This window comes from Malurus melanocephalus, unplaced genomic scaffold, assembly GCF_030028575.1.
Source record: "Malurus melanocephalus ecotype Western Australia unplaced genomic scaffold, MMel_1.1 scaffold_278, whole genome shotgun sequence".
Lineage (NCBI taxonomy): Eukaryota > Metazoa > Chordata > Aves > Passeriformes > Maluridae > Malurus > Malurus melanocephalus.
In genome coordinates this window covers 702,308-717,588 of record NW_026623510.1, presented here as the reverse complement: position 1 = coordinate 717,588, position 15,281 = coordinate 702,308, and the positions used below count along the sequence as shown (strand labels likewise).

General features: G+C 47.8%; 2 protein-coding genes across 3 annotated transcripts; one reads left to right on the top strand and one right to left on the bottom strand.

Annotated features, from left to right (window-relative positions):
* Positions 1 to 1,458: 1,458 nt before the first annotated feature.
* Positions 1,459 to 8,507, bottom strand: CIAPIN1 (cytokine induced apoptosis inhibitor 1). 2 transcript variants are annotated; one of them, XM_057376365.1, is made up of 9 exons: positions 8,429 to 8,507; positions 6,377 to 6,562; positions 5,935 to 6,087; positions 4,990 to 5,066; positions 4,573 to 4,732; positions 4,298 to 4,371; positions 3,855 to 3,970; positions 3,264 to 3,333; positions 1,459 to 2,733 (listed from the first exon to the last, which is right to left on the bottom strand). In XM_057376365.1, the coding sequence occupies exons 2-9, from the start codon at positions 6,531 to 6,533 to the stop codon at positions 2,623 to 2,625; spliced, it is 918 nt and encodes a 305-aa protein (XP_057232348.1). In that variant the 5' UTR covers positions 6,534 to 6,562; positions 8,429 to 8,507; the 3' UTR covers positions 1,459 to 2,622. The 2 variants fall into 2 exon arrangements, with proteins under 2 accessions (XP_057232348.1, XP_057232349.1); XM_057376366.1 differs by lacking the exon at positions 8,429 to 8,507 and adding an exon at positions 8,319 to 8,402.
* Positions 8,488 to 15,213, top strand: COQ9 (coenzyme Q9). Its single transcript, XM_057376379.1, has 9 exons — positions 8,488 to 8,580; positions 9,273 to 9,444; positions 10,039 to 10,174; positions 10,535 to 10,677; positions 10,919 to 11,003; positions 12,152 to 12,256; positions 13,409 to 13,564; positions 13,932 to 13,985; positions 15,085 to 15,213. Exons 1-9 carry the CDS (start codon positions 8,517 to 8,519, stop codon positions 15,118 to 15,120), a joined length of 951 nt encoding a protein of 316 aa, XP_057232362.1. The 5' UTR covers positions 8,488 to 8,516; the 3' UTR covers positions 15,121 to 15,213.
* Positions 15,214 to 15,281: the final 68 nt, after the last annotated feature.

The window sequence follows — 15,281 nt, the reverse complement described above, 5'->3', positions numbered from 1 at the left end:
CTCCTGGTCTTCCCTCTCCTGTTGGAAGGGGATGGGGGAGGATGGGCAACTTGAGTTAATTTTCCTGCTGGGTTTGAAACCAACACATTGCCCTAATGATTTAGTGTTACAGCCACAATAGATGCTGATTCAGAGATGACTTCAAAAAGGCAGACCAGATCTACTGGGTTATTCTTAGAGCATGCAATCCAAGTTGGGCAGATGTCCAACCATTATTTGAACTGGTGAGTATAAAACCCAGGAGTGTTATCAAAGAGGGGGAAGAAGCTGCTGCCTCATCAGCTCCTCTGCCAGCCACGACATCAGCAGCACCTGCATGACCAAGTTCCATTCAATGCCCCATCAACATTGCTACCAGTGACACAGACACATGCACGAGCTTGGCAGTGCTGGGGTCACTGCTGGATTTTTTTTTCTGACCTGAAAGGATCCCATGATTCTCTATAGCCAGGCTGGATGGTCCTTAGGCTGGATCAGCACATGTGTCTGTAGCATGAAATGACTGATGTTGTTATTTTAAGGAGAAAAGAGTTTTAAAAACCTTCAACTAAGAAGGACAGACTGCTCATGAATTCAGAAAGAGCTGGACACCTGAGACTTGTACTTGGTAGCCAGTTACCYCTTGCTGAGGGAAGCGGGGAAATTTCAGAGGAGGCAAATATAGCTGCAGAGTTCTTCAGAATCCCACTCGTCAAAATAGAAGGTCATGAGGAAAAGGAAAACCACAGAGGACATGTGTAGAATGACATGCTCACTAAAGTGCAAAGAGGCAAAGTCAGAAAGCTGAGGTACAAATTGAATTRAGTCTACCAAGGGCTGTCAAAGGCTCTGCATTTGTTTAACTGCCTTGAAAAGAAGTGGCAGGAAAAGTGTGGCTCATTGCTTCACCAGGTAAAGTTATTGATTAATGAAATGGAGAAAACTGGGATGTTCATAGTGCTGCATTTCCATCCTCCTGTAGGCTCAAGACTAGTGGGAAATCAGATCTGGGATACCATTTTAACAGGAAACCAGGCAAGAAGCTGTGAAATAACCTTGGAGCTACATGAGTGAGCAAGAGGTGGAGAAAGGCAGCCAGGGCTGCTGGAGGGACACGCTGAGGCAACCTCTCCAGCAAAGGCAGGAAGGGTGGGAGGCAGCATCTTTGCCCATCTGGCTATTTTTAAAAAGGTGAAGCAGCTACAGCCAAAGCTGAACCTCCATATTTCACTTCTCAAAACAATGCTATCACAAGCAGTTAAGTAGTGACAGCTTGGGGCAGTGCAAGTGTGATTCCCAGAGCGGTATCTGAGCAGTCAGAAAGGCTGTTTTAAGTTTTCCTTAGTCCTTAACCTGTTCTTTCCAGTGCATATCAAATATTCAAGTTTTCAGAGGAACACTTTATGGAGATCTCCATGATGCAACCTAACATTTGAACAGTTTAAGAAATCGAGGAGACACCAAGTAGAAGGAGAGACACACTTAGAATGCCACTAATACCAGCCTTAAAACAAAGGCTTTACTATTGGTCACTTTTATTTCAAGAACAGAACAGCCTTTCATCCCAGCCCCCTCCATGAGTTTAATAACTCAGGTAGCACACAACAAGCAGTCACATCCCATAGAGCAAGAGCTCCAAACAAAGCAATCCCCACTGAGACACTGGCTGTGGGCTTTCCTCCTCTCCCTCCCTGGGTGAGAAGCAAGCCCGGCACAAAATGTGAACAGCACCCTCATCCCACACCAGCAGGATGCTACACGAGCAGTAACTACACAAATAAATAGTATCTCATGGAGAGGGAGCAGATGGCGACCACAGATCATCTAGAAATTAAGTTATTGCTATGTTTTTATGCATTTGACACTGCAGGTAACTCACTTGAGTAACCACCAAGAGAGGTGAGAGTCTCAGATTGCCCTTGTGTTATCAATCTGTGTTGGACTGAAAGCTGTGGGAAGACAGGACAGATCTTGTTTCATCCATTCCCTMCCTTAAAGGCAGGAGTTTTTGGTGGGACTGAATCTTTGTCATTTTGCTGGAAACAGGTGGGGGTAGGGGCTCCCAAAACACTTGGAAATTCATCATGCCTGCCAGCCTTTCTCAAGAAGATCATGCACATTGCTAAGAGTACATACTGCTAAGGGTACTCTCTGCTCCTGACTTGCACAGAAGCTGCTGAGCCACCTTCATGTGGTAAGGGGCTGCAGGTTCAAATTTCAAAGAGAGCAGGAGCCTAGTCACCCCGGAGGATGAGCCAGAGCTGCTGATTCACCACGGAAAATCAGGACTAGTTAGAGCTGAAGGACACGGGCATGGGAAATGCCACAGGCACACAAGGACAGCCTGACACGTGATTGTACTTCCCTCTGCTGGTGGGACACGCTGTGACGGCCAGCGYCCAGGATCAAGTCAGGTCAGCCAAAACAAGGTGTAACATGAAGTCTGATACGTGACTTGTCACCAAAGGATCAGGTAGCCCAAGGCTAATGACAAGTGGTGAGCTCACAGCAGTGTCAGTGCCTGCACTGTCCCTCCCCACGTGGAGTATTGGCTGGAGAGCATAAGTTTGAGAGGATGAGGACTGCAGGAAGAACCTCAGAGTGACAGAAAAGCAGCAGAGTCCTTGGCAGGACACGTCTTTGTTAAGCATCATGCAGCTGGTTCTCTTGCAGGAGAATCTTCTCYCCAGGCTTGAAGGCAGGCATCCCCAGGTAAGGGCAGCTGGCACAGCGGAATGCATCACCCAGGTAACACTGGCAAGGGAAAGAAAAGCACTGTYTGTAATCAGGTGCCACTTTCAGCTTTCTTCCCMTGTGGTATGCTTTCTCCAGCTCACGAGATGTCATGCTCSTCCCYATCTATGARCACAGAAACTGCTTCCCTTCTACCCCCTTCTCAACACATCTGGTTAATGCAGATAGCAGAGCTGTGCAGGCATTGGGCTCACAYAGAAATGAGTCCCCACCTGGTGTCCCCCAGGCTGGGGCAGCCCCCTGAGCTCCCACAAGGCAAATCTCTCTGAGTAGATCAGATCCCTGTTTAGCCTGTGAGCAGGGAAGGAAAGGCTCACTGCTCACTCTGATTCCCCTGGGGAGTCACAACAGATGGCATGTGCTGGTTCAGAGCACGTGGGCACAGGGCAAAGGCTGCAGCTCTGCAGAAGCTGCACAGGCAGTGTGTGGAAGCAGTGATCCAGCTCAGGCAGCAGTCACTAGAGAACACAATTCTTATACAGAGATCATATACTGCAAACCATAGTATAGAGACAAAAATTACTAATTACATTTCCACAGGCAGATTTGGGCTGTGAGCTYTTCTTCTCCTGTTCCAGTTCTTCAGCCAGGCCACATGTGCTGCAGATAAACAAAGAAGTCACSTGCATCATTCTGCTTAAAGGTCATCAGTCATCAACACTTGTGCCAGCTCTCACTCTGTCACACACTCGGCTCTGACCCAGCTGACTCTGGGACTCATGCTTCTCACTTTGTTCTTCAACACCACAGTTGTATAAYAAGTGTTGAAACACTCCTCAAGTTTAAACTGAGTGGGAAATGACACTGCAGCACTTGCTACAKGTGCTGTTTCTCCTTGGAACWTGAGAAATCAGAGTTTTAGGCAAGCTGCACAAGCTATTTAGCCACCTTCAAGATGGCTGTTGATAATATACACCATTCTGGTAATTTGTATCAGTCACAGGTCAATTCTCTTTGTATTTGGATTTACATTCTAATAATTAAGATGAAGGACAKGAACCAAGATAATTAGACTCTGAAGAACAGCAAATTGCCTACAATCTTTTTTACATCCCTCCCACTCTGAAGTGTTTAATGATGTAGTTAAAAGGTTCACCCAATACATGAACTCCAGCACTGACCAGTTCTTGCAGGCTTTCTTTTTGCCCAGTTCTTTGCAGGATGGAGCTCTGAGGGACGATGGGTCTGGCTTTTTCAAATCCTCTGAATCCAACAGCTCATCAGAGTCCAAAAGATCCTGAAAACACACCAAGGGAGACAAATGCAGGAAATGAACTTGTCAGTAGGGAATGACACTGCCCAGTTATGTTCAAAGAAATGGTGCTATCTGTAYACTGGCACTGAAGTGCTGCAGCTGTGTCCTCTCATCCCTGTATCCTGTCTGTCCCCACCACATCAGTGAGCTCTCCAGACCCCATGRAGCAAATGAGATGCTTTGCCTTAGGGAGGCTTCCCTACCTCTGAAGTTGTAAAGCTTGCCAAGAGGTATGACTGAAAGTATTTAGAAYAGGAAAGAACAGGGAGAGAAAAGGAACAGCAAAGCCTCACAAAGAAAACCACTTACCATCTCTTCATCATTCATATCTTTGGCAGAGAGTGTCCACAGCTTTGCAGCAGTTGGGTCCACAGAGGCTTTTGCTGGAGCCAAAATAAAGGAAGAAATTGCAGTTATTCCAGCCTTAGCCCCTTCTACTCTCAACAAATTGAGTTTWAGCAACTGTGGAAAGCCCTACTTCATAAGTTTTTACTATAGCACTTCCCTGCCWGGGAACTGTTTCCTGTTCCAAGTGATGCCTGTCACGGAGAGCCAGAAAATCCAGACATTCAGAAATTCCTTACCTGGTGTCTTGGCAAAGGAAAGTTTGAGCTGACTTGATGATCCCACTTCAAAATTGGGCTTCCTGCCTTCTATCTGAATAATGAGAAGGTCATTGCCTTGGTAACCCAGATGTTCTGTGGCAGACTGGGCCTCCTCTGGGGTCAGYGCTTTCTTTTGCAGCTACAAAGTAAGATTTTAGATTAAAACCAAACCCCCTCAGGCAGAATTCCTTATTTCAGCACCCASCCCAGCATTCCAATTAACAGATAATCAGTATTTTCAATCCTAAGAAAAACACTACACACACAGTAGCTAAAGTTTGTGCCTGGTAGTGGCYGTGCACATTTACAGCAAACCAGGTAGCCAAACCTCAACACCCAGCAAATCCCCAGATAACTGCCTGAGGGCATTTCTGGAAATGGTGAACAAGTCCCTACCTCCTTCACTTCCACCAACCCAGAGAGAGTCAGAGTTGTGAGGAGTTTGGCTGCTGTCTTGATTTTGCCATTGTTTCCTGCAAGACACAAAAACAGAGAGTAGGARTAGGCAAGAACAATACACTTGACCAAGAAACCTGGAAGAGCAAAAACTTTAGAGGCAAGTACTCAAGCCAAAACTGCTCTAAAATTTGGCCCTTTCTAGTTGACAGCAGGAACAAACCAGGAAAAACATCAGCAGCTTGTTCATTAAAATAACAGCCTGGGGTCACACAACCGTTCTAACTCCAAGTATGTTCTATATGCCAAAAATTTTTTCAACCCAATCAACACGCATCAAAAAAAAATTTAAAACCCTCAAAACCCAAACCAACTCCYTCCCAAACATTTTTACCTATTAAAGTGAACTACTCATGAAGTTTTSAAAACATGGGCTCGCTCCTAAATGAACAGACTACATTGAGAAATCATATTGTGTTCACCTTCTCATGGCTCCTCCAGCTGTCCCCCAAAGCAGGCTCAGGCTTTTCTCTTAAAACTCAGTCCAAAGAATTCTAGCCTTTCATGGATAACTATTTCTCGACTGGCTTCTGGGGCAATCTCTTCAGCATGTCACCTGTTTTTAAAATCACTTTGGAAGCTCCAAAGAGCTCCAACRTAACATCTGCAACTACTTAACATTGCATCCTGAGGAGAAAACAGCGATCACTGAAGCTTTTCAGTGTAGTTTAGGAATGAGCCTATCCAGCATTTTTGATAGAAGCAGTGTGACTGCAAATGTCTCTGAGGGATACCAGCTTAAGCACAGGATAAAAACCTTGTGATTTGGGTTAGTGTGTCAGGAGAACAAAGATCTCTGAACGTTGATTGGGGTTCCTGTCCTTTCTATTTCAGCATAATCCTCACGAGAACTGCTACGTTGCTATGGAAGCAAGATTCTCTCACCTGATTCTGTAACCACTGGTTCTTTCAGGAGGACACGGCCCCCTGGTTTAAGTATCCGAGCAACTTCTGCCAGGAGCTCCACACTGTGCTGTGCTGTACTGCCTGGTACCATGCCAGAGAGGATTACATCGAAACTGGACTCCTTGTGAGCCGCTGGGAGGAAAGGGGAAGATGGTACAATTTTACACATGTACACACACAGCTTAAAACACCAGTTCTACCTCCCTCATCCCGGATGCTGGAGTACCACATCAATAACTGATTAAAGACACCAATCAGACAAGCACAGCCAGGGTGCATCACTTCCCTTGGTGTACTTCCCAGGGTAAGAGTCAGCAGCAGACTCTCAGTGCTGATTCCCAAAGCAGGAAGGTGTCTGCTCACACRGTAGCAGAACCCTCCCCCTTTTAAYGAAACAGTGARAAATTAAGCTCATTCTTACACTGAGGCAGCTGGTTAACGTTTTCCACAGAGACACGATTATCAGCTCCCACCAGCTCCTGGACTTTATCCACCAAATCTTTCAGAGCTTCGACCGGCGAGGAGCTGTCCCAGACGATGGCTACACGCTGGCCTGGAGCGACTCCGTACTCCCCCATTTCAGCAGCAGCAGCAAACCTGGCAGTGGCTGGGAGAGGAACAGGGCAGGAGAGAGAGAGAAAGGGTAAGTGCTGAGCACAGCATGAACCTCTGTGCACTTAACCAGTTGAGTTGAGTTTAATAAATGGGGGTAATTTTCTGGAGGTGGACAGCATGAAGTTCCCACAAGCAGGACATGAAGAAAGAGCTATACTTAAGGGCATAATTCAGTTTCTCTCCAGTTAARGAAACCAACAAAACAAAGAAACTTACCTGCTTTCCTTAAAAATCTGAGTAAGATAAACACAGAATTTCTGGATTTCCTGAGCAGTGACAGCTATTTGACATTACACATCACCTTGTCTCTCCTACTCCAAACACAACCTAGCAGTTTGCTTACACAGTACATGAGAAGGAAAAAGTAACTTTCAGCATTCCCAGCATTCCAGATTGAGGCTCTTCCCACCGTTATGATTGGTGGCACCGGCTGAGCAAATTACAGGGAGGGAAAAGTGGAACAGAACGTGAAGTGACCATTTTGAGAAAGCTGTCTTCACTAATATCTTATATGAGATTGTATTCCTTGTGAAGCAATAATATCCCATCATCACCTGTTCTCATAGCAGCACCAGCTACTGAACCCAATGACTCTTTCCTCTATCCAACAAAAACCTATTTTCTTTCTAATTTTACACAACCATGGAGAACAGAGAGCACTGGGGACCAGTTGCCTGCTGTATCTTCAATTAACTGCAAAACCATACACCTACTTCAGGAGAGACAGCTTKAAGCAAGGTCTTCACCAGGAATCCGTTTATCACACATCCTGGGTAATGCCTTATTGCCACCACGCTGTCACAAAGCACAGTTCATGAATATGCTGTACCAAATTTAACAGCAATCAGGTGGGGAGTGGATTGTGACCCACAGCTCCTCTGGCTTTATGTGCTATGGACTCCCCCTCTCTCCTGGAAACTACAAACAAGTTCAGAATGGCACAACTGTGCCTTGTCTGAGCTACTCCAACAGAAATTTACACTAAAACAACCACAATGCTAACCAGGTAGGGAATGTACATCTGGGATGTACCATCCAGGCTGTAGCACCTCACAGCTGGCTCTGCATGCGTGACACAAAACAACACAAGCTACAGCAGACATTAACACTCGTAAACACACGTATTAATCCCAYRAAAAGTCACCTTTCCCAAGAAGAARRCTGAAAATCTCGATTTTTGAAAATCTCAATCTAATCTCAGTTTAGATATGCAAGATGTTAGGCTAAGGTGGGAAGATAAACCCGAAGTYACACCTTCCCCTCCGAAGAGCAGGCTGTGACCTTTCAAGATCAGACCCAAACTGCATCAACAGCAACAGCACCTTCAGAGCCCTGAGAGGAGGAGGCCGAGGGCTGGATCCCCTGCGGATGATGTGAAGAGAGGCCCTTATCTCCATGTCACACACATTTAACAGGAAAACGGTTAAACAATACCGCAGGCTCCTCTCCRGTAGATTAGAAACCTGCCGTTTTGGACTGGGATGATCGTGACGATCCCTTCTAACCCAAACCATTGCAGGGTTGTAAACTGCAGCCTCCTGACGCAGCACTGCCACTTCCAGCGGCTGGGAATGAATGCTGCAGCTTCCAGTGGCCGGGACACGGCGCAAGGCCGCGGGCCCTACAGCAGGTGCGCCTTTTAAGCACGTGTAGAACGGGTGGAATAAACCTCTCGGTTACCGAGCAGGGACGGTTTAGAGGGAGCAAAGACAGGCAACGTGAAGGAATTTCGTGAAGGAGTTACTTACGCACACACAGAGCCCCCGAACCGCTTCAGGCGAGTTCTCAGAAAAGATTTTTAAGGGAAAGAAAGCAGACCGGCCCGCCCCGCGTCCACCCCGCGCCGCTCCGCGCTCACCTCCCCTCACTCGGTACCGCTCGCCTCCGCCGCCCGTCCCGGCCTGACGCCGTCACCGTGACGTCATCGCGCCCTGCCCGCTTCCAAGATGGCGGCGGCGGGCGGGCTGCGGCGCGCGGGCTGGCGGCTGTGGCGGGGCCGCGCCGGGCCGGGCGCTCCGGGCGCTGCGCTCCCTCAGTGCGCGCTCCCGTTCTGCGCGTTCCCGGTGCGCGCTCCCGCTCCGCGCTCCCCGTGCGCGCTCCCGTGCGCGCTCCCGTGCGCGCCCCCCGGCGGGCGGGGCGGGGCAAGGTGAGGTGAAGGGCACGAGGGGTGTGAGGGCACCGGACCGGCGCCGGGCGGTTGGGTTTGAACGAGTGGGTGCGAAGCGTGGGCCGTGCAACGCTATTTATTAAAAAAAAAGCAAACAAAAAAAGCCCAAAACCCAACAGTTAAGTTAAAAGCTCCCCCAGTGTTCGGTCATCGCTCAGTGATTAGCGTGCTGTGTCCATCAGGGTTATTCAGCTCCCGAACAGGACTTGCCTCTTCTCCCGAGCACGGGGGTCAGCGCCTTCCTCCTAATTCCTTAATCAGGGCCAAAATGGGCACAGGGCATGTTTGGCTGCCTGGTCTCCAGTCCAAGACTGGGAAACTATTTGCAATATGTGCCATTTGCGCTGTTCTTTCCCTCACAAAACATTTTTTCTTTATTCACATGAGCTCAGCTGAGAGCAGCACTTGTCAGAAGCATCAAAAATTATACTACGAATTTCTGTTCTGTTCAGCTGTGTTCACCACAACTCTGCACCTTAATTTTCTGTGTTTCTTGTCTTTGGAAGGAATTGCTGACTCTTGGTTTGCTTTGCAGCGCTCAGGTGCCAGCACTATCCACCACTCCGTGCTCTCCAGGCCTCGGCTGTGCTCRGGAGAGTTTCTGATGAGCACAAGAAGGAACCGTTCACATCTTCCACTCAGCAGCACTTTGATTCACCTCCAGCTGGTCACCAGCCTGAACAGGAACCTCAGGGCCCTCGCCCCAGGTAACTCAGCAGCTCTTTGTAGTACTGTCCTGCCGACAGAGGGATTGGACTGCTTTTGCTTTCCTGAAACTCGCATCTGAAACTCAGAGACAACGAGATCCAGAGTTAAGGAGCCCCAGAGTTCAGCAGCTGGAGAGCTGGTTTGCTGTGACAGTGCAAATTCCACCGTCCACTGTGAAGATAGGATGGGACTTATTTTCAAGAAGGAACCTCTCTTGTCTGCAAAGCGCAAGTCTTAGCTTCTAGATTTTGTGTAAAACTAGAAAAATATGGACAATATGTTGTCCATTTGTCTGTAGTATAAAGACCATGTTGGAAAAGGTTATAGTATAATTTTCTGTAAAGGAGGGCGAATAGGGGGCTGATTGGTGTCTGTGTAGGCATCTACAATGAGCCTTCCTTCCCTTATTTTTTCTCATAGCAAAGGTTCATTAAGAATTATTTTTCTGGATAGGTTAGGATTTTACTGGAGGAGGCCAGATTTATACAGAGCAGGTCTCAAAATGTGCCTGGTGTCAGYGAGTGAGTGGCAGAGTCCAGGGTTCTGATGTTTGCTGGTGACGTTCCCCTCACTGTACCAATACCTTCTCATAGTTACACTGGCCAGGGCGGCCAGGAGTCTGAGGACTATGAGAGCGAGGAGCAGCTGCAGCATCGAATCCTCACAGCGGCGCTGGAGTTTGTGCCTGAACATGGCTGGACTGCAGAGGCCATTGCAGAGGGAGCCAAGGTATGTGGGGAGAGAAGCAACAAACCAGTTGGAAACTGGATGGAGTTGAAGTGCAGGGACAGCCAGGCCTGCATGCTTCCCCCACATACTCTTGGGCGATGCACCCTAGTCAGCAAATGCTACTGGGCAGGAATGAAACCCAGCTGCTCCAGGATCACCCCTTCAGAGTCACACTAAGGCACATTGTAGAGTTGTGAACCCTAAAGAGAGGAAAACATATACAGGAAGTGCTTTTTACTGCAGCATTGCTTTGTTTAAATTCACATAATGTTTTTCACAGAGTAAATATAACTTTTATTCTAGCTAGATCCTGCTTAGCAGTGTCTGACCTGGTTTGTGCTTCTCCCTTTTTTTCTACAGACACTGGGCCTCTCTGTTGCTGCAGCAGGGATGTTTCACAGTGATGGCAGTGAACTGATCCTGCACTTTGTGTCTGAGTGCAACGCCAAGCTGTCTAAGCAGCTGGAGAAGGAACAAAAACTAGTGCAGCTGGGTGAAGCAGRGTGAGTATTGAGTGTGAGCAAATGTCTTGCTTGGCAGATTTTGGGAACTGGGTAGACAGAGAGGCCACCTGGGACACACATACTTCGAATTAAAACTGTGTTCCCAGATACAGACTAGGACCAAAGGCATGAAGGAAATATACTTTGCTTTTCTGTGCTGAGCCAGGTGGAGATTGATCTTACAATTTCAGAAATGAGTTTAACTTGGATGTTCTTCTTAATTTTTCTTCTCCTTACCCAGGAAGAAGCCTATAGATGAATTCCTGAGAGATGCTGTGGAAGCCAGACTGAGGATGCTGATTCCATATATTGAGAAATGGCCCCAGGTATAAAAGTAATATAAACATTGTCTCCTTTGCGTGTGTGTATTTTAAACACCCTTTAACTTTCAACATAGTCTTTCCACCAGATTAGCTCAAGGTTGTAAATGAAACCTTGGCTGGTTTCAAATAATTAATAGCCTTCAAGAGGAGAGCAACCTTAGAGCAACTATTTCTCGCAGTTCCAGAAAGACAAAGCTCTCTGTTGTTCACTCCACCCATATGGCATCCCCAGGGAATAACCTGTGTCTCTGCTCAGTCCTATTTGCACTGTCACTGCAAGTCAGGCTCCGTGCAGCATTGTTGTGCCTGCCCTGGGATCACCTGACTGCTGGAAATGCAGAACTGCTTTGTACAGGAAACCATCCTTCAAGTGTGGGACTGACAAACCCTTGGCAACCTGAGGGTAGGGCTGTGAACTGAGAGGGCTTCATGCTTCTAAATTCAGATTTAACTCTCAAGCCATTCTTCCCAGGGTGGACAGGGAATTGAATTGTGGCCACAGTAACAAGCAAATCATTCCTAATCTTGGGCTGCAAGGATTGCTGCCAGGTCAGCCTCTGTCCAGAACYACTGCTGGCCTCTGGGCAGCTGAATCCATCACTCTGTGCAAAGAGAAAGAGTACAGGCTTCATGTTCTTGCTCCARATTAGCATAACTTGCCTTGTGAAGGAGATGGGTGGTTTGTGATTCTCCTGGCATTGTGTGATTATGTTCAAAGGCTGCAGGATCCCAGAAGGRCCATTATGGCTGGCACTGTTCTGCCCTTGGTTGCCGCTCTGAGTTCAAAGTCAAATTCAGAGAAATGAGGGATGTGACTCCCTGCCCACAGGGGCACACCACAGGGTGAGTCAGCTCAGCCTCTGATGTTTCCATGCCAGAGAGGCAGCTCAGGAGAGACAACACAGGGGTGGTTGAATTGAGCAGAGATGTTTCAGCTCCAGTATGGGCTGAGGCCTGAACTTGCCTGCTACATTGTGTTCCCTGCACGTCCTGTTGCTTGTAAAGACTGCAGAGAGCTGGGAGGACTTCTCACTGGGAGCTGGAATCAAGTCAGCAGCAGCAGGGTAAAAAGATAGCAGAGCACTGTTGGTCTGCTTTAGTAACTCATCCTTCTCTCTTTGACTCACGTTTCTGTGTGTGTTTCTTTGCAGGCCCTGAGTATCCTGTTACTCCCACGTAACATCCCCTCTGGCCTCACCCTCCTCACCAGCATGATCGATGATATCTGGCATTATGCTGGGGACCAGTCCACAGATGTGAGTCCTTGTGCTTCAGAGATGGGCTGGTTCTACCCCTCGGCACTTCAGCAAAATCAGGGGTTCAAGTAGGAGTGGGGCCACATCTCTCTACAAACAGCCCATTTGCTGAGTGATGAAAACATTTCAGAGGCACCCAAAGGTCCTTATAAACTAATATCTAAAGGGACTTAAGAGCCACTGAGACTAAATGCAAATTAGTGCCAGTGGGATYAGTGCAAATTAAAAGGACCKACTTTCCTAGGCTCTTAAGTGCTYTTTTTTTTTCTTTTTGAAGATACAGACARAGTTGTTGAAATTTTGAGACTAAGAAGTTGATCCAGTTTTCAGTGAGTGAGCAGTRGGTCTCTTCCACCAACAGTAGCATTTACAGACTTGACTTGAAAACCTTTAAAGAACCTGCCTAAAAATACCAGTAGCTTATTAAAGCTTTCATCTTTCTGGCAGGAAATAAAAGAAAATTATAACCTTAATTACAGCAATTAATAAATTACTTTAATTCTTATAGATGTAGGGAGAGATGGAAAAAGCTAAATGAACCATTTTAACAAACWACTTTAATAAGCTTCTTTTATCTGTGTATAAAAGAGAAGCTACTGCAGTGAAAAATAAATAAGATGGCAGAAAAATTAAAGGAATAAACCAGAAGACAACTGAAAGAACACAATTGCTTCAGGAACTGAAAGTCCCTTATGGTTTATGAAAGTCAAATCAACATGTTGGAGCCAGTGTCTGCRCTGAGCTGTTGCTAAAGTCTCACTGATGCAGGGATTAGGAGAGGTTCTAAAGTTGGTGCTTTGTTCACACCTTCTGACTGGTTATATGAGTTTTCTGGGGAAGGTGTGGTGATGCTGAGCCTGCTCCCTCTTCCAGTAAGGGGGTTTGAAGTCACTTGCAGCAGATCCCTCTTCCCAATACCAGGAGCCAGGCAGAGTATCCTCATGGCTCAGAGACCCCTTCAGGTGGGTTTTTAGGAGCAGGAAGAAAGAGTTTTGTCTCAGGCCCTGAGAGATCCAGCTGCAAATAGCAACTTCCCTATATGGGGAAAGAATGTGCCCTGRGTGCATGATTTCCTTTGCTGTTCTCTGGTAGCTGCACTCTTGATGCACATTCAGATCACAGCTTTGCCTCTCTCCCCTCATGCCCCTGCAGTTCAACTGGTACACTCGCCGGGCTGTGCTCACTGGCATCTACAACACCACTGAGCTGGTGATGATGCAGGACTCGTCCCCTGATTTTGAGGACACTTGGCGTTTCCTGGAGAACAGAGTGGCTGATGCCATGACCATGAGCAATACAGCCAGTCAGGTAACGTGAGGGACAAGTATGTGTGCAGCAAATCCCTCCTCCCCAAGGATAAATGTCACCATACCTGGCTTTTCCATCACACTGGTCCCACATCTGTTGAGAGACTCCCTTGTTGCTGTTGGTTCAAAATCAATAAATGATTATGTGTTTTTTAGTAAAATGACATAGGTGSCCTCTTTGTCAGACTGTCCCAATGGTTAGGATGCATCCCAGGAAACCCCTGCCATGTGTCCTGTCTGTGGCTGTCATTTGTTTGCAGTGCTGTCAGCACCTTTCTGTAGCAAATACATGTTTGTTGTGCCTTCCATATCTGTGTTTGGGGGCAACTGCAGAAAGCAAAAGGTCGTGTTCTCCCTGTATCTCCCAGGTACAATCCACTGGAGAAGCTGTTGTCCAGGGCCTGATGGGAGCTGCAGTTACTGTAAGTAATGCTGAAACCAGCAGGGCTGTGAGAGCAGAATTTTGTCCAAGCTGAATGTCAGCATGTGTTTTCTTCCCAAATCTAGAGGACAACATGAAAAGCAATCGTCTTTCATAACTTAGGTTTATTTAAAGGTGATTTCTTATGTAGCTTGGAGGTTAGTTCACTGTTTTGTGGTGAAAGAACTTGGAGCATAATCTGAAGCTGCAGGGTGAGCTTTAGGGATGAGAGACAGGTGATCACTATTCTCCATTGTTTGTCACAAGATCTCTCCCTCTGCCAGGCCCTGGGCTGGAAATCTTGACAGGGTTAGTGGCCTCATGGATACCTGGAGGTGGCACCCGTCCTGAACCACAGCAGGGTGACTTCCTCAAGCTGTTTCATTTGACCTCAGTGTCCTTCCAAGAATTCACTCACTGTTTGGTGGTGTCCTGGACTGCTTTGTGTCCRTGCAGAGGGAACTGCACTTCCTCTGGGATACAAAATAGCCCTTTGTGTACCCAGGAGTGACTTTTGAAGGGCTTCAGGGCCTCACTGTGATTCTATTTTTGGACAACTCTCRTTGCATTTAGCAACAAAGTGATTTCCTTGTTATGAGAAATACATTTTCCTTGTATCAGGACAGTTCAGTGTTTGGTTTGCCAATGTTTGGTCTGTCCCTGCAGCAGATCCACTGTACAGATAAAAGGGAGGAACTGGATGGGTTCTGAAGGGGGATGGGTTGCAGTCAGATGGCTTTAGGACACAATCCCAATACACAACTCTTAGGGGAACACATTCCGAACCTCCCATGTCCAGGGTGTCCCGAGGGTAGCACTGTCCAAGTGTGCTCAGTGTGCTCCTTTACAAAAGTGCTGAGTTCTGCAGGTTTCTGCAAAATAGACGAGCCAGCTGAATGCCAAAAAGCATAAATTTACTRTCGGGGTCTGCGTGGCCGCAGAAATAAACCCAAGCTGAAACCTGCTGACCGGGAGAGCCGGTTCCGGCCTGAGGGTGGCCGGAGCTCGATCCAGATTGATCCCTGTCTGTGCCGAGACTACAGGGATGCCTCTCGACCCCGGGGCAGCGGCACTAAACCCCGTTCTCCCTGTGCCCACAGATCAAGAACCTGGCGGGGCTGAACCAGCGCCGGTGAGGCGGCAGCGGCGGCGAGCACCGGAGCGGCCGGCCCTTCCCCGGCACCAATAAAGTCGTACTCTGCCTGGCACGGACTGTTTTTGCGGGCGCACCGGGGCCGGGGGGAGCGGGGCGGGGACGGACCGGGCGGGCGCTGCGGGCGGCGGGRTCGGGATCGGG